This window comes from Rhinolophus hipposideros (genome assembly GCF_964194185.1).
Source record: "Rhinolophus hipposideros genome assembly, chromosome: 12".
In the NCBI taxonomy this organism is placed as follows: Eukaryota; Metazoa; Chordata; class Mammalia; order Chiroptera; family Rhinolophidae; genus Rhinolophus; species Rhinolophus hipposideros.
Window position 1 is genome coordinate 39,561,747 of NC_138058.1, and position 25,320 is coordinate 39,587,066.

Here is a 25,320-nt window from a genome sequence, read left to right on the forward strand (position 1 = left end):
GAGAGCCCCATCTTGTTCCTAGATCAAACTGGATTTGCCTTGAGCATCTCATCATTAAATATCATGTTGATTTTGGCTTAATATAGATATCCAGTCATTTCTATGTGAGGTCTTTTCCAGAACTACATCGTCAGTTTGTCCTTGCAAGTTTTAGGGAACCTGGGCCTGCACCAATGTGGGCACTGCGACCATACACAAATGATAAACCAAGGGAAAAAATACACACAAAACTTCTAGTTGCATAAACAAATTGCTCTAAATTCAGTCACTGCCAGTCATGTGACTCTGCATGACATAATCCCTGCTCTACTCCTCTAAGCCCAAGGCAATCAAGAAACAAGGCTGTCCAGGCACCAAATGGCGGCCATAAATTTCATCTTCTATTTTTCTGTTTCCTTTGTTATTTTTACGGGGGAACTGTGGAAGTTTATAATAGGCACATGAGTAAGCAATTATGGCTTTGTGAGAGAAGGCCCATAGGATTTTAAGATTTATGGCCTATGTTTTATGCACTTTTTGTGCATGTTTATTTTATTTCACACACACACACAAATTAACATAAAATGTGTTTACCAATGGGGTGAAAAGTTGTTACTAGTCAGGAGAACCAGTGGCAAGAAATGGCTCTGTGAGTTGCAGCCAAATAAGATCACTGAGTGAATGAACTCTGCTATGGCAAGGAGGTCTATTTCACTCACCATTGTATATCACCACGGACTAGCCCATAGGAAGTGCTCAGTAAATATGTGAGGAATTAAATTGGTTCAAAGATATATAGAACAGTTTCCTGAAGTTAGGTCATTGGAAAATGGGTATTACGGAATACTGATTATATATAATTTTAAGAGAGAAATTAGTATTTATTTGCCTGGCAGAAAGTAATACTTATGGTGCTGGAATTTTCTCTGATTTAATTCCAGCTTACAGCTACTGTAAGTAGTATGCATTACTATCTATGTTCAGCCTGTCAAGGTGTCAATCAAAGCGGTTGAGTAACTAGCACAAGGTCATGAAGCTGGGCTTCAAATCTACTTGTCTCTCACTCCACTCTTACAGCCTACCTCCCATAACACATAAAATGAGGCTTATATTAATCCCTGATCATCCAATCTAAAGTGCCCTGCCTCATTTACTCTCTTTCATCATCCTATTTGTTTCCTTTTAGGAGTTGTGAGTATTCATGATTATCTCATTTATTTCTTAGTATCCGACCCCCATGACAGTTAGTACTATGAGAGTAGGTAATTCATCCAACTTGTTCATAGCCATATACTGGGGCCTAAAACATAGTATGTGCTCAGTAAATATTTATTGAATGCACTGAATGAATGAATGGACTCAAGTGCTTTTTATAATAGTAGAGGAAGGTTAACCTAAGTAAAGTGAACTCACACAGTCACCAAGTAATGAAGAGAACTATCAGCCCAGAATTTAAGAGCTCATGGTTACTTTGTTCCAGTCTCACATTCCTTGATTAAAATCCCTCCTCTTACTGTCTTCAATTATGGTGCTAGTCTTATTATGCAAGCTACATGGTGATCAACCTGTATTCTCTTTCAATTCCTTTCCACTAAATGCTTTGTAGTTTTTCTAGAATTAAAAGCACTCTTTTATAAGAGTCACCCAGTCCATTATCCATCAACAAAGCAAATCCTGGCTCAGAAAACAGAAAAGATCTCAGATTCAGGTAAATGTGTTGTTTACACCAGTTAGTTCAAAAGTTTTAAAAGCCCAGAACTAAGGACTTTAAAGGTGTGGGTTTGGACTACAACCTTGCTTTTTCCTATAGTGGCTAAGAATACAGCCAGCCAAACACCCTGAAAATACATTTCCTTTATCATTATAAAGACTACATGGAATAAATCAGATTGATGAGAACAAATCTCTTGTCACAATTGAATAAACAACTCAAGGTACGTGCTTTACTCATAATATAGCAGTTATTTACAAAGGTGTTTATTGAGAGTTTTTAATCGCATAAATGTTTTGATGTGTCATGATAAAAATCAGTATAAAATTATATAAACACTACAACAATAGGGAATTAAAGAAACACTGGTAAGTCTACATGATAGAATTTTACATGGCCAATAAAAATCATGTTTTAGAAGAATACTTAAGAAGTGGGACATGCTTTCAGCTCATCTTTGTATCAGTCATGGTCCTTCTAGGAAATAAATGGCACACTCAAATGGGGTGATTGAGAAGAGTGACTATTTACAAAGGATTAGGCAGGAATAAAGGAAACCAAGGAGAAATGGGGTGCTTCATTTCCCAGGGGTTTGGGGGAAGACATGCCACAATATCCCCTAACACGTCAGTAAACAGTGGCTGACTCTGGGTGACAGAATTTTGGTTGAGTTTTTTTCTTTAAAAAAAAAATATTTTTCTGTTGTTCCAAATGTTCTAAAATGAGTACTGCATTAATTAGGATACAAAGTAACTGAGATGCTTATCAGAGAGATTTAAATATTGGTTAAAAGGAGTTGGAGTTTATTTCTCTGTCCTGCAAATATCTGGATATGACCACTCAACAACTATCTGGGGCACCTGGTTCTTCTATTTGGTTGCTCTGCTTCTCTAAACATACTCGTATAGCTTCCATTTCTTGGTCCAACATGGCTGCTCCAGCTCCTGCCTTCACAATCACATTCCAGGCAGTGGAGGGCATGGCCTTTCCCTTAACCCAGACACTGCACATGCTCTTTTCATGCATATCCCACTGGGCAGGTTTATTTTTACGGCCCCATTAAACTTCAAGGGGACTGACAAATACAGTCTCACGAAAGGTGGCCATGTGTACAGCTTAAATTCAGTGCTTTTATCACTAAAGAAAGAAGGGAACAGTGTATATTAGAAGACAACTGGCAAACTGTATCACAATGAGTTTGATAATCAGTAAATTTACCATAAAAAAAAGGAAGTAAGAACTGTTTGGTAATATGCATACTCACAGAAAACTTAGAAATTTTTCTTTTCCCTTATAATTCTTGTAATTCTCACTGGGACGCAGATATATGTGACAGAAGGTCGGTGGCCCCCTGATATACGTTCCATAGAGTGGTATGAGGACTGAAGTCATAGGCTACTGTTAACCACATCTATTAATACTTCCATATAATCAGTGTCATATTAAGTGGATGCCAGTTAGTTCAATTTTTAATGCTAGAAGTAGTCAGGTAATTTGCTATCAAGAAATCATACTCCAAAACAGTAAGTTGGCATTATATAAAAAGGGCAATATTCCAGAGGCAGCTTCTACAAATCCTTCTGCCATTCAGATCAATAGATGATTCCTGGCAAACTAGTATGCTGTTTTACCAAAATAAGTCTTTATTGGTGAATTAAGTGACTTGTTAATCGGCATGATAAATGTTCAAAATGGATTATCACTGGTGAAATTAAAGGTATGCAAAATATAGGGATGGCTCAAACAGTTTAGAGAGTTTCTCCAATCCTTGTACAAACATATGTAGTATAAGAGTTCGGTGAATTGTAACATATACTATTAGGGATGACACCAGAAGTTTGATTCTCTAATTGGTCCCATATCAGCTACTGGTTTCAGAGAGTTCTTACTACATGATCTTTCTTGCCCTGAGAATGCCATGTCTGTCTTTAATGAGTTTTGCATACAAGATGAAGATGAAGCACTTGAACGGAGAGCACTGAGACTCCACAGGGTTTGCAGAAAGCTTCAATGAACTGATTTGGGCTACTTGCCAATGAATGCTTGATTAATTAATGCCCATATGTGTCCCTGAATTTTGCTTGAAACCTGCTTTTATTATTTTTTTATTATTTTTATTATTATTACAAGTTTGTGAGCGAATAGCTAACCACACCACCGGAGACCTCTTTGACAACTATTTTTATTCACCAAAAAAAGAGTCATGCATGTCTAAATTGGCTTTTGAGTCTCTTCTTTTGCTCGGCCAGCTCCAAACCCTTTGGAGTATACTTTTTCTCCTGATAATGCCACCTTGGGCCCTTGAGCCATTCTCTACTGCTTGGGTGCGCTTTTATTTCTTTGAAGTGTACAATCTCTTCTAATAAATTACTCTTTTACCACTTTAAAAATGAATAAATAAATAGAATAAACTGGCTTAGGCTCAATTTGCAACACACACTGCTATCCAGGCCAAATCCAAAGGATATCAAAAGAGGATAGTATTCTTATCCTTCTAGAACAACCTATGTATTCAGAATTAATTTACAGGAATATTTTCCCGTTTTTAAGAGTAAATATATTGATTTCTTTAGGTTCCAATTCCTCTCTATCACTCTACTTTTTTAATTCATTCATAAAAAATAAACTGTAGTAAGTGCCAGCCAATCAATGGTTTTCATCAGCAAACTATAGCCCACAGGCCAAATCTGGCCTGCTATTTTTGTATAGCCCACAAGCTATGAATGGTTCTTATGTATTGTGATGGTTAGGAAAAATGAAAATAATAATATTCATGACATGTAAAGATTATGTAAAATTCAGATTTCAGTGTCCATAAATAAAGTTTTATTGGGACACAGCTTCGTTCATTTGTTTACGTATCATCTATGGCTGCACTTGCACTAAGCCAGCAGGGTAGAGCAGTAGTGACAGAGACGATCCGGCCCATGAAGCCTAAACTATTTGCTATCTGGTCTTTTATAGAAAAAGGAAATTGCTGAAGCCCTTCTCTTGATGGTGGGATATACCTTTGAACCGGTCAGGAGATAGGCCCAATTCTCATGGGGTTTAGATTTTGGAGGGAGACAGAGAATAAACAAATAAACATAAAAATATCCCATGGCAGTAAGTGCTATTGTAAACCTAAGGGTGATATGCTAGGGAGTGACACCAGGCCACTGAGATGGAGGGGCCAGCAAAGTCCTGGCTGAGGAAGTGATATTTGAGTGGAGAACTGAATGACCAGGAGACAGCCATGTGAAGATGGGACTCTTCAAGCTGAGAATATCAGGGAGGAAGAACGTGGTCCAGGGGGCAGGTGCATGGCCAGTGGCAAGAGTGTGACAGAGGAGTCCATGTGCTCACCATGCCTCTACAGATTGTCAGGGACAGTAAGAATCTCCCTGGAAGTTGGTGACATTAGCTGAAGAGTGATTAATAGACACGTAGTCCATGTAAAAGATAATATCAGATGGGAAGAGAGACTGGACTATTTCCGTTGTTTCACACCACCACAGGAGTTAGCAACCAATCTGCAAAATTCCCCTCTCTCCTCCCACTTTTCATCTCTCAAGTATCTGGGAAAAGATGTAACTGAGTGGAAATCAGTTGAGGAAACAAGTAAACCTGCAATGTGCAAGGTCCACAAGCTAAAAACTATAGAAAAGGAGGTGAGAGATTACTATAATTCAATTTCCCCCACCTCTCCTCCACGTTGCTCTCATCTTCTCCAGGTGTGGAAGCCAACTTTGTCTCCACACCCATTCACCACCCTGGGCTACACACACTGTTGTCAAACAGTCAGTGTGGCTGATTATTTGCGGAGATGAAGGAAATTCAACCCAGACCATCACTTCAGTTGCTACAAATGTGTTCACAAATAAAAGCAAGAGACCACACTAAACAACTTCAATTTCAAAAGCTTTGCTTTAAGCACTTGACTTTTGTGTCATCCTTTTGCAAAGATACTTATTTTTTTAATTAATAACTATGGTTGGAGGGCATATGAATTTTTAAAACCAGTATTCCTATTGGTGCAAGCAAAGAACTCAGCACTTTTAAAAAGAAAAACAAGCCTCTCAAAAGAGGAGAAAGAAATGTAATTAGAAATGTATAAAGGTCTAAAAAGCTGTTTTTAACTTGTTTCCTAAGAAACCAAAAATAGAACTGAAAAGTACAACTTCCAAAGAAGCTTAGATCTATCTACTTACTCTATTATTAAATTTTCCAGCTCAAAATTTTTAGAATCATTAATTTAAGGTGTGAGAAAAGCGCTTACGTGATAACAAAATTAAGTTCCCTAGGTAATTTTGTTTGTAATCCTTCTGCTAGTGAAAACGGACCTTCATGAACAAAAATTGCCAGGGATGCCAGGTCAAACAGGTTAATAACGTATTTAAGTAGCAACCCACACCACACTGTAACTCTTACAGAACTGCAAATGCCACCAAAGGCTCCTATATTTGTGCAAATAACTTTCTGGCAGCTAAATTTACTTAATGAAAAAAGATGTAAAAGCAGTCATCAGGAATTACAACTCTTAGTAAGGGAGGCAACAGTGAACTCATTCTTCTATAACATCACCTTATTCAAATTGATGATTTCCCAGGGAGGAAATCTGACTGAAAACTGAGCTCATGTATTTCTTTATTTTGAAAGCTTTTCTCAGTAGTTTTATGAGATGAGAGAATCCATAGTTGGGGCCGGATGGAGCAGACATGAAAAAAAGGCACCGTGAAACTTTGGGAATATGAGATCAACCCATGAGCCTCAAAGCCACACATTCACCCTCCCACTTCCCCTCCAATCCCCAACTGAGAAGCTGTAGGAAGAGGGGCAGTGAAAGGGTAACCACGAACCAGAACCTTCCTCCCACCTTTAACTGCATAGCTACATTCCACTCCAGGAGTTCCAGGGCTTCAGATAAAAAGGTCCAGAGAACACGTGTGTAAAGTATACCCTCCTTCTTTTGCCTATCCAACCTTAACATTTCCTTCTCAAATTCCCTATTCTTTATAAAGCCATATTCACAATCCCTGCCCTCAAGACTCTTCAGTCCAGCCAGAGATACGAACATTCTTCCAACCATCTAAGAAATCATGTCTATTCTGTGATAAAACATGTTTTAATAAAATATAACAGCATTTGTGGGTAAAAGTTTTCCTATTGCCAAGTATCTGACAACCAAGTATCATTAAGTATCACCAAATTCTAAAAGAAGAACAACTGGAGCCCGTTTCCTCCTTGGGGTCCTCTTAGGGGGATGATGGGCATCTGCACCCACTTCCAGGCTTTAAAAGAACACGAGAAGGGGAGGTAAGGGCAGCCTTGCAAGCTCCGTGTTCTTGGGGAGTATACTACACCTCACTTATTAGCAGTGAATATACCGTGTTTCCCCGAAAATAAGATCTAACTAGAAAATAAGCCCTAAGCATGATTTTTCAGGATGACATCCCCTGAACATAAGCCCTAAGGCATCTTTTGGAGCAAAAATTAATGTAAGACCCGGTCTTATTTTCGGGGAAACACAATATAGTTCTAAGAATATGAAAATTGACTGCTGATTCGTTTAACCAAAAGTCAGATGTAACTATACTGGAAAATGAGGACAGGTAAGCGTGGTATGAGGAGTGTAAGAGAGTTACATCTCATACAGAGAGTATTAGTACTACAACAGAGTTACATCTTATGACACAGGGTTCATCTGTCACAATAGAACGTCAATAAATAATGTCTAAAACAATGATTTATGAGATATACCAGTTTAAGTATTATTATTTTGAAATTGGGAGGAATGGCCAAAGAAATCACTAAAATAGTTGTTGACTGATGGGATGGGTTAGAGAGGGGCGGCTGCTGTTCATATATATATATATATATATATATATATATATATATATATATATATATATATTGCACTACTTGACTTTTAAAAACATCTACAGGTATTATTTTATTAAAAACAAAATTAACTTATATAAACAAAGGTGATATTTTTCTTTAGCAAAAACCTAATAACTTTTGTGGCTCTTTCCTGTATGCTGTTTGTCAAAATGTCTAGAATAATAGGATATAGCTGGCAGATCATAGTTAATCTTAAATTCCTATATGTTGAAGATTGTTTCTTGAGCGTTCTAATGTGGGGGCCAATTAAAGATGAGTGTATGTGTATGTATGTCAGTAATGTCCATAGATTAGAAATTGAAGTGAATGGGGAGAGGGGAAGGCTTTCATGGGCATGCCCTAAAAATTCAAAGAAACGGATGAAAACCAGGCAGACCCAACAAAGTGGAGAAGAATAACATACAGGGATACAAGAATTTTAAGAACACAGTGGCCATTTGATTTGATATTGATAGCGCTACACATGTTTAATTGGCCATGGAAGAGTCATTGCTGAAATTATAGTCTGGAGTCATCAAGAAAAGGTTCACCTTTGCTAATACCCTGTTTCCCTGAAAATAAGACCTAGCCAGACCATCAGCTCTAACGCATCTTTTGAAGCAATAATTAATATAAGACCCGGTCTTATTTTGATATGATATAAGACCTGGTATAATATAATAAATATGATAAATATAATATATAATGTATAATATATAATATGTAATATAATTTATATAATACAATTTATATAATATAATACCGGTTATAAGATAAGACCGGGTCTCATATTAATTTTTGCTCCAAAAGACGCATTAGAGCTGATGGTCTGGCGAGGTCTTATTTTTGGGGAAACACAGTAGCTTCTAATGTAGAGGGGAAAAATAAGGAATGAATGTAACATACTTTAGAAAGAATACCATCTAAAATAGTTTAGGTGAAAAAACTTCTGTAACATTTCTAATTGGCTCTAGGCAGCAAAACCAAATTTTACAAATCCCTACAATTGTAAAGGAATGGAAACTGGTGCCAAAAGTAAAGCTTTGGCTAATCCTACCAGTGTTTTGCCTTGGTTGCCCATTTTATATGGCATTTAACTGCCTATGTAATCCTCAGCCATCCAGAAAATGGCAATACTTAAAATTTTATTTCTGATAGTTATAGACATAGCCAGACTATAATTAATGTATTATCTATAATAATCATCCTCTGCAGTACTAGTATCTTATCATCCGTTTTACATTTTCCCAAGAAATACTTTGTATTCACTTTCACAGCTCTTGCTCTTTATTAAATTCATTGAATTTAAGAATGCATTGAATTTCTTAAATTCAATGATTATCATACATAGACGAGTATCCTCCTTATTGTATTTTCTGCAGTTTTCTCTCTTGCCTACTGCCAAGGCCACACCATGCAATGGCCTTCTGGTCTTTGCCATTTCAGTTCATCCTGCACATTCCATTAATAGCTCTTCCTAAATCATCGTTATGATTGGGTCATTCACACCTGCAGCTCAAAGCCTTCTTCAGTGGCTCCTTGGTACACAAGAAATTAAGTCAAAACTCACATGCCTGACAATTAAATGGCTCATTTTCATAACTTTTCCTGAAGAAGTCCACGCTCTATGTAGTTGTACCTATTCTATTCCCTTGTTTCCATGGGCCCCTGTGGTTCACTTTCCAAAGCTGCACTGTGGCCCATGCCACCTTGTCTTTACCAGGGCCTCCCTCCTTCACCGTCCACTGAATATCCAAATTCTACCCACCTCCCAATCCCAAGTCAGACTCCATAGTTTTAACCTCCTCAGCCAAGAGCTATCTTTTTTAAAAAAAAATTTTTTCTATCTTTTGATCTTTTGAGGTTCTAACACACTTCTTTACCATTTGATGGAACACTCCCTACTTTGGTAATTAACTTTCACAGGCATTTTATTTCCTCAGGTAGATTGTAATCTCAAGGTCAAGGACTTCAACTTTTTTTTTTTTTTAATTTCCCAAAGTGCCTAGCACAATGCCTTACATGGTAGATGCTCGATAAATACCCAACACTCAAGGAATAATTCTAAACATTTATAAACCACTTCTTTTTTGTCTGAAAACACCACCAAACTTCAGAATTTTCTCTCTAGTTTCAACATACCATGAATGAGTTAGTTTCTCAATTAAAAAAAATAATGTAATCCTCGAGTGTATCCCCTGCGGATTAAAAGACAGGGTCTCAAAGACAGATCCTGGCAAACAATACTCTCTTGTAGCACTTAATGAGGGTGAGTCATTCTAAACTAAACAAGAGAGCATTATATTCCAGAAATTGTCTCTTTCCACTGTGATTGAAAAGGAACACCTATTGACTTCAAGTATACTAAACCAAAAGTATATACATACCAATGAATCATAGACCCTTCTCATATGTGGGCATGGGTATAGTCTTAACATGAGCTACGAGGCTGGTCAATATCCTCCCTACTCAAAATGTGATCCACCAACAAGCAATATCCATTATCACTTGGGATCTTGTTAAAAATACAGAGTATCAGGCTCTACCTCAAACTTATTGAATGAGAATTCTGCCTTTGAACTAAATCCCTAGGTGATTTTAAAAAGCCCTGGACAACCCCGAAAATGACGATAGCTGGTTTCACCAAAGGAATATTTTTTATATAGGCCCCGGTAGTGTAGTATTTTTATACTTTCAAAATAGCCTACTACAGGTGGTTCAATGCAGATTGCTGGACTCTTCTCCCAGGGTTTCTGGTTCAGTAGGTCTGGGGAGGGCCCTGAGAATCTGCATTTCTAACAATCTGCATTTCAGGCGATGCTGCTGGTCCAGGAACAACAACCACTGTCTTACACCATATAATATTAATAACAACAAGCGGCACATTCTGGTAATGTTGCCTCAAGTGCACGCCCAGCAGAAAGGAGAATACTGGGCTAGTAAAGAGAGAAGAGAAAAGGAAGTAGAAGCAAAATGTTACATTTATTGTTACACGAAGGCAGCTGTTAATACTCCTTGGTACACAATAGGGTAAAAATAGCTGAAGAAATTACTATAGCAACAACTGTGTTATCCACAAGGTCTTTCTCTACTGACATTATTCAGGAAAGGAAACCCATCTTATAGAAATTCTATTTCAACATTGAGACTTAATCAGAAACAAACAAACAAAAAACCGTGGGAAACATATCCAATTTGTTAAACACTGTGAGAGAATACAGGTTTAAGATGGATTTGAAAATGACTTTCTGAGGTCTGGATTTGAATTGTTTGGTCAAGCAATGAAACAAAAATAGGAGTTTCTATCTACATGACTCTAAGAAAAGGAGAGCTGAGCAATGTTGAAAATACTTATACATTTCAATTTTTTTTAAAATTCAAAATATCTCCTTTTTTAAAAGCAGACTCTCAAAATTATACAAACAATACATATATATAAACCAAAGAGCTCCACCTACAGTTTGAAAAAAGGGTTCTTATTACTTACACACAAATAACAAAGCATTATTTATCTATATCTTGTTACATAAAAAAAATTTACTTTTCATAATTTTTATAAGGATAAGTTTCGAAAATGTGAAATACTATTAACTAAAGTAAAGCTGAATTTTTTATAATGCTAATTTTATAACGCTTCTAATTTTTTAGAAGAATCTATTTTTCTTCTAAAAATATGGCAGTTATTATTCATTACTGTGAATGATTTAGAAGCCATTATTGTAAGGCAAATTATTAAAAAGTTAGGATAGTACTAAAAGCACCATAGGACAGCTCAAAAAATTGATTCTTACCTGAACTTGATGTATGACCTTGAGCAACTCATCTTCCTGCCCTGAGTTTTCTCATCAATGGGTGTTAGACAAGATCAGTGGTCCTTAGACCTGGCTGCACATTGGAATCAGCTGGGAGCAACAGAAATAAATTAATGCTTGGATCCCACTCCCAGAGACTCTGATTTAGTTGTTCTGCTGTGGGACCCAACTCAGTTGCCATGAAAAAGTTCCCCAGGTGATTCTAATATTGCAGATTGAGTGTATCAAATCAGGTGACCTCCAAACTCTCTTCTACCCCAAGTGTCTATTGCTCTAGTTCAGGGGTGTCCAAACTTTTTTCAATGTTTTTCACCAAGGGCCATATGCGGTAAAATACACAAACAGCCGGGCCACTCACTCGAGGTGAAGTACGTATTGCCTCACCTGGTTTATTTAAGTAAACTAAATATATTTTTGGAATTTGCTGCAGGCCAATTAAAAATGGATTGTGGGCCGCAAGTTTGGACACCCCTGCTCTAGTTAGTGATTCTCAAGCTTCAGGTACTTCAGAGTGACCTGGAGGACTTGTTAAAGGTCTGAGATGGGTCCCAAGAATTTGCGTTTCTAACAAATTGCCATAATGCAGATGCTGCTGGTTCAGAGTCAAACTTGAAGAATAACTGTTCTAGATGATAACTTCAAAATTACATTTTCCTAATTCCCCAAACTTTTCTTACTCTACTTTATCAAACCACAGTCTGATATTGTTTATTAGTCTCCCTGATTCCAATCCCTCCTCCTCCAGTTCCTAGCCCACACTCCAACAGTTAACATTCTAACACACAAATTTTGTCAGTCCCTGGCGTGAAACTTTTTAATGCCTCCCCAATGCTGACAGAAAAAAAAGGACAAACTAAGGTGATATGCAAGGCTTTTCACAGTTTGACCCCAAACTACTTTTCTAGCCTCAATTTCCAATAGTCCCTTGTCATCTGCCTATGCTCCAGTCACTTGTCCCCAAACATACAACAGAGGCTCTTTCAGCTCAGTGTCTTTGTACCTGATAGTCCCTTCCCCCAAATGTCCTTATTCCGCCTTCTCTTTCTGATATACACATCACCATTCATTCTCTGTGCCAGGAGGTCTGGATTTCTTAATTGAGCGTTAAAGTTATGCTCAGAGCTGCGCTCTTTGCTGTCTTGAAGAATTTGCCAGCCCTCAGAAGGGGCAGTCTCTCCCTATACAGAAAGATTTTCTAAGATATCAACGTAATATACAGAAACTAAAACACATGTACAATACGGTGAGGGAGAATGCTGCCTAATTAAGCCGCGTATTAGGTTCACCACTCAGCAAGATCTACCACACCTCTCAAGACGCTGGCAAATTCTTCAAGACAGCAAAGAGCGCAGCCCTGAGCATGACTTTAACGCTCAAATAAGAAATTCAGACCTCCTGTATCAGGCCTGTGCGTCTCAGAAGGCATCATTCCTCTCTCTTCAACATCCCAGGGCCAGGTCTCAGGCAACAAGGGATCACTCCTGTAGCCCAAAGGACTCCAGAATTATTCCAACGAGCCAGTCCTAAATTGCTTACCCAGCCCTGCCTTGTCTTTCCTGGGAAACCCCAACAAGTGCTGTAGCCTAAACCTTCCTCCTGGCCCCCTCCTGAGAACCCTCATGTTTTCCCGTGACCCTGCGTGCTATGCCTTCTGTCTCTAGGACCGGTGAGTATAACAAACTTTGGTTTGCTCTGAGCCTCTCTGTCTCCTCTTGCAGCTGCAGCTGACCATCTGATAAAACAACACAAAACACTCACCTTCCTTACCAGTGGCTGGAAAAGCTGCTTATATAGAGATGGTCAAAGGCACAGATATGGAAGTGTACTGCAGGTTTCTGGGCAAGTTTGCTCTCCAGATAAAAGGGAGCAGACCAAGCCATCCCTTCTTCCAGCCTCGAGTGTGGGTGTGATGCTGGGAGCTGGAGCAGTCATTTTACAGCCATGAGGGAAAGGACAAGAAACGCCTGCAGACCCAGACCTGACTGAGAGCAACTTCCGCTGCCGTCCAGCCCCCTTTATATCTGAGAAGAACAAACACCCATCCGCTTAAGCCACTTGTTTATCAGGTTTTCAGTTATTTACAGCTGAAGGCATTCTCCTGGGGTGGAGGTGGGGTCGATTAAGTAATTCTTCCTAACAGCTGTGCTAAGTGAGGGGCAGAAGCAAACCATGAAGGACGCAGTGAGAAGGTATAACAGGGTGAGTGGGGGACAATCAGTGAGGTTTGGAGATAGAAACAGGCATCCATTCCAGGTCCAGGTAGAGGGTGCCGCTTCTGCAAAAGTCCTAAGGGAGGAAGAGAACAGGGTGGAGGAGGGACTAAAAGGCAGAAGAGGCCGAAAGAGAGGCAAGGTCTGCTCTGCTCCCCAAGGCAGGAGGGAGCACCCTTCTAACACACACACACACACCCCATTTCTGGCCTCCACCTTTGTACTTTCCATCCTGTGCTGAATTCACCTGTTTACCTCTTTTTCCCCAGGTAGACTGAACTTTTCGCAATACCTTTAATCATCTTGGTACCCCCCACACCTAGCAGAGGGATATGGAAAGACACATACTAAATATTTACTGAATGAAGAAATTATCGTGAGAAGATATTTTAACTATTAAAATTTATCCCCAAAAGTCATAATCCAGTAAGGGGGATGATTTATGACTCCTGACGCCCAATTCTGCAACTGAGACCCACCACCCACCCAGGTATGCCATCTTCACATGATTGAATAAGATGCCTGTTCCAATAGAACTTTATTGGGGTTAAAACATTAGGTGACCTTTGATGAGCCTGAAAGCTCTATAATTTCCTGATTTTGAGTATTTTTTTAAAATCTCCAGAAGCTTGACTTAGTACTCCAGCAAGAGAAAGAGGGGAGAAGGAGAAATAGAAAGTTCTATTATGTATCAAAATATTATCTGTATTTGTTTTTCAACAGTGGGTAAATGGGTGGTTTTATTTAATTTCCACTTTTTAATTTTTTGTGATTGGCTTGAGTTATTTAAATAAACTAAATTGATACAATTATTTATTTACAAAAGTACATGGAACAAAACTTTCTCATCCATGAGTCCTTAGTTTATTCAGTATTTATTTGAAAAACACTTCATGACTTTTTTTTTTTAAGTGAAAACACCAAGTTTAAATGTAAAATGTCCATAGTCTTTGACCCGTGTCCAGGAATCAGCACTTCAGAAACAGTGGGCAAAGGACACGAGGTTCTGCGGGGGTGGGGGGGGGGTGGGGGGGGGGACCTGTAGGGAGCACTATATCATTAGTTAGGATTGCTGGCATGTGGTGGTAATAGAAAGTGGGCTGATTTGAGTTGATTTTCTTGTTGTTTGCAGGTTCCCACACTCATGTATCCTTCTCGTCTGTGCTGGGCAGATTCTCCCACCCCCAAACTCAATGCCCTGGCAGCCTCCTCTTCACCACAGGTCTCAGCTCAGATGTCACCTCCCTGGAAAGCCCTTCCCTGACCATCCCATCGAAAGTAGAAAAACCACCATTCCTCTACAGCATTTACCACTATCTGAAAATATCCAGTTTACTTATTGCTTGTTTATTGTCGGTCTCCCCACACAAGAAACCGACCTTATCTCTACCTCACTGTTGAATCCCAGCACTTAGAAGAACTGCCTGGCACACATAAGGGGTACCAAATAAATCATTGTGGAATAAATGAAAAAGATATGCCTACGTATACAAGGATGATCAGTCACAATAAGCTTCCTCACAGCAAAAAACTGCAACAACTTGAATGTTCAGTCATATGTGAATGATTATATTATGATTTATTCATACAATGGAATACTCTGCAGTGACTTAAAAGAACATTTACTACCATGAAAAGATATCCACAGGATACAGTACTGGAATTCTTGAAGTTGCAGAATAATACATGTAGCATGATCCCATCTTTGTACATGATACAGACATAAATGTAACTATATAAGTAGATACAATTGTGGTTTTTTTACAATAACAGGACTATACTACATGTATTTTTAATATAAACACGTTTTCATACTCATAGGAAAAACGTGTAGGACTCTGGTATTAGGAGGACAAGCAGGGCTTACATCTTTTATTCCATGTAATTCTATAGCATTTGAATTTTTGGAACAACCATGTAAACCATTTGTAAATTTGAAAAGAATTATCACATTTTATAGTGGGTAAACTGAAACAGGATTCAAGTTTTTGGAAAAGTGAGATAGCTTTTAAAACTACATTTTGTGCTCTCATTTGTGCACTGTAGGTTAGCTTTAAGACACATAAAAATAAATACTAAAAAATATATTTTATTTACAGTATCAATGTCTTAAAAAGTAATTAGTTTCAGGGGTGGCCGGTTAGCTCAGTTGATTAGAGTGAGGTGCTGAGAACACCAAGGTTGCTGGTTTGATCCCCACAGGGGCCACTGTGAGCTGCGCCCTCCTTAAAAAAATAAAATAAAATAAAATAAAATCTAAACAGTTTTTTAAAAAAGTAATTAGTTTCATAACTGCTGCAGCTTGGAAACAACAAAGGTGTCCTTCAGTAGATGAATGGATCAACTAACTGCAGCACATCTATACAATGGAATATTACTCAGCAATAAAAAGAAATAAACCCCAAACCCACAGAATGTACAGCATCAAGAGTGACTCCTAATGTAAACTATGGACTTTGGGTGATGATGATGTGTCACTGAGGGTTCATCCTTGGTAACACAGGTGTCACTCTGGCGGGGGGTGTTGATAATGGAGGAGGCTGAGCATGTGGGAGGTATAGGGTACACAAGAAATCTCTGGACCTTCCTCTCAATTTTACTGTAAACTTGAAACTGCTCTTCAAAAGCAAAATCTTTGTTTTTAAATGTTAAAAACAAAAGCTACACAACAATCATCTAATCAAAATCTGTTTCTTGAAATAAATTCCAAAACCACACACCAAAAAAAGAGCTATCAAGTCACAAAAAGGCACGGAGGAAATACAGGCATATTTCTAGGTGAAAGAAGCCCATCTGAAAAGGCTACATACACACTGTATCATTCCAACTATGGGACATTCTGGAAAAAGCAGAACTACGGAGACAGTAAAAAACATTAGTGTTTGTCAAGGATTGGAGGGGACGGAGCGAGGGTGGGCTGAATAGGTGGAGCACAGAAGATTTTGAGGACAGTGGAACCGTTCTGCATGACACTGTAATGGTGGATACAAATCATTATGTACCTGTCCAAACCCATAGAATATACAACACACAGAATGAACCCTAGTGAAAACTATAGACTTTAATTAATAATAGTATATCAATATTGGCTCATCAATTGTAACAACTGCACCACACTAATGCAAGATGTTAATAACAGGAGTCCGTGGTGGAGGAGAAGGATGTATGCGAACTCTCCGCTTTCCTCTCAATTTTTCTGTAAACCTAAAACTTCTCTAAAAAACAAATTCTATTAATTTTTAAAGTAATTACTGCTGCATTATGCCTTTCATTGATTAAATATGATTGTTACTACATTCACATATATAAAATATAAACTTTAAAACAAAAACCATGCATTTAAATAATTTTAATAAAGATGTTATATTGCGAAGGTATAAAACCTTATACACAAAATATACATATTTTGTATATTTGATATTTAGTATTTGAAGTCTAAAACCTGATGTTAGAACTCCAACTCTACTGTAGATATTTTTTATGTTTCTAGTTTCCCATTAGAATCATTTATATCGATTGGTTTACACTAAAATATTTTTCTAAAGTTATATAGTCCTCAATGAATTTTTGTTCTCCTGAAAAATGTCCAAGTCTTCTATATTTCAATGGAACATCCAATGGAAAACACACACACACATACACACACACACAGAGAGAGAACAACCAATGAAAACTTTCTTAATAACCCCATCTATTTGTGTAAGAAGGACCTTCATGAATAAGGTATCAAAATATTAGCAAAGTGCTTTGAGATTCTCCAATGAAAAAGAATAAACTAGCAACTCTGGTTACATAGAAACTCATGCCACTAATGGTCTGCCAGAGAAAAGTTATTTTTAAAAATATTAAGTAACTTTCAATCTGACTACTGAAGTTTTCACAAAATCCATTGCCTCATTCCAATCCACTACTTTAACAGCTGGAAATTAAAAAGACTGGCATTTCACAGTTAAAGCAGAATGCTGTTAAAATTTCACATTTCACACAAGTGCTAAATACTCGTATCTGTGGAAGAGATAAATACACCTATATTGGTGAATGTCTATTCTACTTCTGACTCTTAAGCTGTGAACACATTTTAAGTACATACATGTAATTGTCAACTCCGTATAGAACCACAGCATCTTAGTTGGACAGGACCTTAGAGGTCACTTATGCTAACTTTCCATCATCCAATCAGTTACATCTTCTATAACACCCTTGACTTGTCTGATATATACACCTCGGGTCAGAAAAGTTTTTCTGTAAAGGGTCAGACAATAAACATTTAGGCTTTGTGGCAATCCAGTCTCTTTGCAACTACTCAACTCTGCCATTGTAACACAAAGGCAACAGCAGACAAATTATGAGTGGGCGTGGCTATGCTCCAATCAACCTTTAACAAAACAGGCAGTAGGCCAGATCTGGCCTGAAGGCTACAGTTTGCCAACCCATGATACAGACCACTCCTAGTTATTGATAAAATTCCACCATTAGCTATATTAGATGCCTTTACAGGAAAATCATTTATCCGGGTGAACTGAAATAAGCAAATTCACTCATTGATACAACCAAAATTATTGCCTCTGGAACAACAGAGAATATCTATCCTTTTCCATGTAACAGCCCTTCAAATACTTGAAGTAAACTATCATCATCCCCTCAAATATTCTTTTCTCCAGTCTAAATATCCACAATGCCTCCAAGTATTCTTTTTATTAGGACATAGTTTTCCAGACCATGTAACCATGTGACCAGACTCTTGTACACATACAGTAGTCTGTGAATGATGCTTTGAAGTACAGAGTACAGATATATGACATATGGTTTTAAAAATATGTAGCAATCAAGATGGAATTTTAATTTTAGAATTTGGCTCACTGTTTCCAAGTACGAATGATTTTCGTTTTTAGGGTCTTGTGGTTTTTTTTTTACAAAATTACCATTTGTTTTTTAAAATATATATATTTTAAAGGTTTATGCTCAGTTTCATAACTTTATATATCGATTTAAAATGATTGCCAAGAAACAGAAAACATTTTTGTTTAATTTTGGGGAAAAAAAGTAGGTTTAATAAAAATTTCTCTGCTGGGTATAGAATAGTAACATAGCAAGATTTTGTTTTGTTTTGTTTTTTCAGTAGCCTAAGGGTACCATCAGTGTTCTGGCATCTATTATTTTGTTTTGAAGTGGACTGTCAGTTTTATGTGTTGCTTCCTTAAAGTAATTTAGCTGCATTTAAGACAGCAACGATAGTAAAATTGCCCATTTAAAATTTGCTCTAGAAAATATAACATGAAGCCTGTCCATTGGTTTGGGTTTATTTTCTCCAGTAATGTTTAGTTTTCTAGGTACACACGAGTATGCAGAGAAGGCAGGAAGTAGGGTTCATCCAGGGCTGGTTATTGCTAACTACAAAGAGCAGAGGTGAGAGCAGGAACTTCAGGCTATTTACAAAAGTGTGAACATAATGATAAATCTTGGAATCTTGTTTGGACAAGAAGAAAAATGAACTGGAAGGAAATTGATGGGCGGTGAGAAATGGTTGCCTTACTGGATTTTGGATCTGAAGATTTGTAACAACTCTCAGGAGTACTGTTTTATTGCATAATGTGGTCCAAGAATAAGTGGAGTCAATGCAGAAAAGAAGGGCTGGAATGAGGGATGTGAAACATTCCTGATGTTTCCTGCTCCACTGTGAGTGAGGGTCCGGTGTGGATGTGCTCTTTCATTGACTCCCCCCCCCCCCCCCCCGCCCCCGCCGCTCTGCCCAGTGGTTCTGTAAGTGAATTCATCTGAGTATTGCTAAGTGCAAATTCCTCCTGGTATCTGAAAGGTATTGAAATTTTGCATATTTTGGTGTGTCACGATTTTCTCTTTCTAGTTTTGTATTATGGGATGTTCCAACATGTACATGAGTAGAGAGAACCGCACAATGAACCAACCCCACGTGATAGTACCCAGTTTCAGTAACAATTTCTGGCTGTTGTTTCACATATTCCTCCAACTTTTTTGTTGTTTTTAGGTTACGAGTACTTAAAGTGAATTTTCCGTATCACATTATTTATTCACTGGTAAACTATCTTAAACAATGTGAAACGGCCAATATTTGACAAAATTTTGACCTACAAAACAGCAATTTCACATTGTTTCATATAATACTTTACTATTTTTCTCTAACAGAAACTCTGAATACCTATCAATATATTTGTCTGACCCCCACAGCAGATTTACCTCCAAATGTCGGTCCATCCCATATCAGTTACACTTTCCCTGGAAGCTTATCTTCCTCCCAGTCTGAGTCTAAGCCTGCTGCACAGCTGTCATTCCCTTTGCCCCTTTCCTGGAGTGAGTTCCCGTTTTCTCAATCATATGTTTTCATCTTCTTTTATTTATTCCTTTGTTTTGTTGAAACGTAATTCTCTATAAATGTCCCAAGGAAAGGTGCACGAGAGACAAAACGTTTTGTATTTTTGCATGCCTTCATTTACCATCATACTTGATTAATTGTTTAAGTTATAAAATTCTATGCCAAAAATAATCTCCTACTCAGAATTTTGAAGGCATAGTTGATAACTTCTCCTGTTGCTGTTGAGAGATTTGATGTCATGATCTCATACTGGTACAAGCAGTCAAAATAAAATCAATAAAAGAGTTTTGAACAGGGGAGTACTTGAGATCTTGTTCACTGGCATCTGTCAGTTTGGCTCAGATAAAAGTCTTATAAAAATTAAAAATAATAATAATAATTGTTTGGACAAAATGATACAGCAAATTTGATCTAATGGACATATAATAGAATACTATATCAAAAGAATATACATTCTTTGCAAAGCATAGAGAACTTTTATAAAAATGATCATAAAGGCCATAAAAACAGTCCCAACAAATTTAAAGGATTGAAATCATATATACTTGGATGGTTTCTGATTATAAGATAATTAGGTAGAAATCAATAACAGAAAGATACCTAGAGAATTTGGATATATTCAGAAACTAATATATTTCTAAATAATTCATGGATCAAAGATAAAATTATACTAAAAATTAGAAAATATTTTGAATAAAATATTTTAAAAGTATATATAAAAACTTATGAGATACAGGTAAAACAGTGCTGTAGAGGTAATTAAGTCATGAACCTTCATGAATGTAATGGATTCGTGCCCTTATAAGAGGCCAGAGACATAGCTAGTTCTCTTTCCACCATGTGAGGATACAACGAGAAGTCAGCAGTCTGCAACCCAGCAGAGGCCTCTCACCAGAACCTGACCAGGCTGGCACCCTGATCTCAGACTTCTAGGCTCCAGAACTGTGAGAAATAAATTTCTGTTGTTTATAAACCACCCAGTCTATGGTACTTTGTTATAGCAGTCCAAATTGACTAAGGCAAATACTTAAGAATATACTAAGCAAGAAAAGCACAAAACCTCTATGACAACCAGAAAATCATATCAAAGGATAAATTTTAGAATCTGAGCAAATGAAGACATATTCTTAGATGGGAGGATTTAATATCAAGTCCCTTAAAATGACAAAAATGTGGAATTAAAAAGCAAGGAAAGCATGGGCTCCTAAAGAGAAAAAGGACATTAGGTAAAAGCTGAGGAAATCTGAATGAACTACGGACATTAAATAATACTAAGGCATTAATACTGGTTCCTTAACTGTAACGTATGTATCATACTAGTGTAAAATGCTAATAGGGAAAACTGGGTGAAAAGTATATTGAAATTCTCTGTACTAGCTTCAAACTTTTCTGTAAATCTAAAACTTCTAAAAAATAAAGTTTATTTTTAAAAGCATATGTGTAAGTCAATCAGGTAAATTTAAAAAACAAATATAATTTAATTAAAAGGATAAAAGTGTCTTTAAAGAGAAGATCAATACCCCAGAAAACAAATAAATGAAAAAAAAAGAACAGTGAAAGGAGGTATACTATAAAGCCATTTTAATTAAATCAATATGAAGTATTTGTCTAGGAGTATATAAGTAGATTAATCAGTAGAACGGAGAATCCACAAATAAAATCCTGTTTATATGAGATTTTAATATATGATAAAAATGTATTTCAATTCAATGGAAAGTGATTATTTAATAAATGGTGCTGACACAACTAGCTATCCATCTGGTAGAATACAGTCAGTCCCCAGTCTCATGTAATAAAATAAAAAAACAAATTCCAGATGGAATAAATATGTAATGTAATAAATAAAGCATCAAAAAGTTAGTAGGAAGTAACACTTACAATCTATTTCTTAACCAGAAAGAAAAGATAACCATATTTGAGTCTCTAAAAAAAAATTATGTTGCAGAAGCTATCATAAACAAAAGTAATTAATACACAAATGACAAGTGCGAAAATACTTGCAAAAGCGATAATAGATAATGGGTTAGTACTTATCACCAGTATACAAAGAACTCCTAGAAATTGGCATCAGACAAGCAACCCAATGAAAAAATGGGTAAAGGATGTGAAAAGGGAGTTCACAAAAACAAATCCACATAGCTACAATCACGAAGATGTTCAAACTAACTAGTAATTCGAGAAATGAAAATTACAGTTAAAAAAAATCATATATCATTCTACACCCAATCAGATAAAAGAAAAATTAGAGAGCAATAATACCAAATGCTAACAGGATAAAGAGAAAAAATGTAAATTGTTTACAACTGTTTTCAAAGCAGTCTGACAAATATTTTTAAATTAATAGTACACAGATACTTCAACCAACAAATTACACTCCTGGGAATCTACCCTATAAAAATAAAATCAATAAAACATTTATTACAGCATTGCTCTTATTGCAAAAACAAAAACAAAACAGGAAACAAAACGAGTCCCCAGCAATATGGTAATAAATCATTGTATATCTATATTTGGAATATTAAGCAGCCATTGAAAAGAATGAACTAGAGCTATACCATTTGACTTGGAGGAATTTGCCTGGATATAGTTTTGAATGAGAAAAGTGAGTTACAGAGAAGTGCACACACCATAATCCCATTTTTTAAAAAATGAACATTGATCACAACCCAAAACTGTATGTGCACCCAAGTGTGTGTGTTTCTGTGTGTCTGTGTGAAAGGTGAACATAGAGATACAAAAGGAAACCCACCAGGTTGCTAACATAGATTCCCAGTGGGATAAGGGGGAAGAAGGGTGTGCATGGGTTGGAAAGAAAAAATGGGCAGAATGTATGATATGATTAGATTGATGTTAAGGAAATTAATCAAAAGTCTGCTACAACATGGATTTGGATATAATGTGATTGGATTGAGTGTCCCTCCTCCACATTCTCCATTCTCAATCTACCTCATAGTCACTTAGCATTTTCTCATCCATTGAACTAGTATTAGTCCTACATAACATAAATCATAATCTTTCTTTTGTGCATTTTGTCACAATCCTACTGAAAAATACTGTTTTCCATTAACTATTTATAAAATTGAATTTTGGGACCACACTTTTCAAGTTGGAGTGCAGTTTTAGACACAAATGTAAGTACCTATACATAAAGAAATTAGAAAAAATAAGGAGTTGGAAGTTATATATTCACTGATTGTTGATCGTCCATCAGATGAAAAAACTAGTTATAGAAAATTAGTCATAAAGCATTCTATTTCAGTCAAAACAAGCAAAACCCTAATTATAAATATATGCTTAAATACTTTGAAGTAAAAGAGAAAGCTTCGGAAAGTATTCACAAGGCCAATGGCACAGGTTACATAAAGTAAAGGGGAAGGGACAGATTACTAGCTTTGATTTTATACCGCTGCATCTTATTAGTCATTTATTACAATAAACAGAAAAGTACTGCTTTTGAAATCTGAAAACATTAAGTAGTGAAAACAAAGATTAATTGCAAACAATAAGATAAAATAAATGGGGTATTATTTAGTACCTACCTTTAAGAACTGTTGTGGATTAAATGAGATAACCTATATAAAGTGTTTAGCATATCGCTTAACATCTTGCAAATGCTCAATAAATGTTAGCTACTTTTTATTTTTTTAAAAAAAGACTACAGAGATCGGTGGAATTTACAAAGCCAAAAAGATAAGGCCTTTGAAAATGACAGGGCCCTTTTTTCTTATTACTGAATCTGTTTTCCTTTGGAACACAAGGACTCATATTATAATAACCATACAGCTCACTAAATACACTTTCATTGATAGTAAAAGTAAAATTACAAGTAGATAAATAAGCTACTTAAATAATAAAAAGAAGATGGCAGTCTTTTTGCCTTGAATGCTACTTTAAGAACTTCAGTGCCATCCTAAGGCACTATGCTTCTGTCACCATCACTTCAGATGAGAGATATGCTGGCCCTGGATTATCCCCCTTGTTAGAGGAGATTTAGAATACAATTCCTACAGAGTGGAGAATGATTCTGTTGATCTTTGTGAGGGCCTGTCCAAGGGGAAATCCATTCCTAAATGCAGAAATTCCAGTCCAAATTCTGAGAATTTCCTAAAAGCATGTTAGCTTAGTAATAATCTATAAACCGGATTTGGTCCATCAATACTATTCTTATTGTTCAATGAAACATTCAAACAAGTTCATAAATTGCATGAATGTGTTATTAGTCTTGCTACTTACATGGAATCGACTTTCTCTTCGGGGCCTTGCACTTGGCCTGTTACAGTGCCTGTGCTAGTATTCTTCACCCAGCCAACCACTCCTATTTTCTTAGCCTCACCTTCTGTGTACTGGTTTTAGGAGAAAACAAGAGAAAGGAAGTCCATCATCAAAACTCTGAATTCATAACATACTTGACTCTAACATTCAAAATGTACAAAGCTCATCATTTTTTTCCTAAAATGTAGTCTATGCCAAAAAATGGTGCAGGCGACCTACTGCAGTAATACCTCTCTTTACAAAAGCCTTCACTCAAATGGAATTTTTTGTTAAATTCCACTTTCAGTAATGACAAGCATGTTATGAGAAAATAAACTGATAGTGGGAATTATTTCAGAAAACAGTGTCCACAATGTGCTTGGGATCCATAAAATTCAGCTGTCTTGCCCTCATGCCTGCGGACGCTAAATTATATTATTAATTTGGGTTCCAAATGATGATCAGTCTGAGATTCTCAATCACTGAGGAAAAATATTCAGTTATGATCAATAGAAAGTCCTGGATTAAAACATTCTGATGGTTTCTGTTGGCTCTGGACTTGTCACACAAATGCTATAATTTTCTATTGGTAAATGTATTTCTCCAATTATTCTTAATAGGATTTTTAAAAATTCCTTTTCCTGGTTCCAAATTCAGTTATGCTATTAGCAAATGAAAACCTAGCAACATTTTGATTTTGAATTATTTTAACTACATCATACTAAAATTCTTGTGGAGCCAGTCTACTAGAATACTTTTTTAAAATGAGCTTCTGTTTAGAAGTCAGGATGACCAATATAGCTATACTCCACATCCCCAACTAAAGGAATCAACACAAACCGAGATGGTTAGAGCTAAGATGGTTACAGATAAGGCTGATGGAGGAGTTGGTTCTGAACATAAGTCAAGCTCTCACAGGCAATAATGAAAAAGGAGACAATCTGAAGTGTAGGGGATGAGATTATATGAAAACGTAGACATCTAACACACAGGTGGGAGTGTGTTAGAAGACTCAGAGTGGGTTAGGAACAGAGACCTGATCTAGTGATTGCCAGCTCAGAGAGTAGGTGAAAATACAAGCCATATTTAACTTTTAGACAAGGAATATATTAACAAAATAAAAAAAATTAAAGGCAGGTTTAACTT

At 36.7% G+C, this 25,320-nt stretch overlaps 1 protein-coding gene across 1 annotated transcript in view; it reads right to left on the reverse strand.

Annotated features, from left to right (window-relative positions):
• The window catches only part of ACYP2 (acylphosphatase 2), a 108,901-nt gene that overhangs the window by 74,495 nt on the left and 9,086 nt on the right, over positions 1-25,320 (reverse strand). Inside the window, exon 3 of the mRNA XM_081069395.1 lies at positions 24,157-24,266. Coding sequence (XP_080925521.1) covers positions 24,157-24,266 — 110 coding nt within the window. The remainder of the gene's footprint in view (positions 1-24,156; positions 24,267-25,320) is intronic.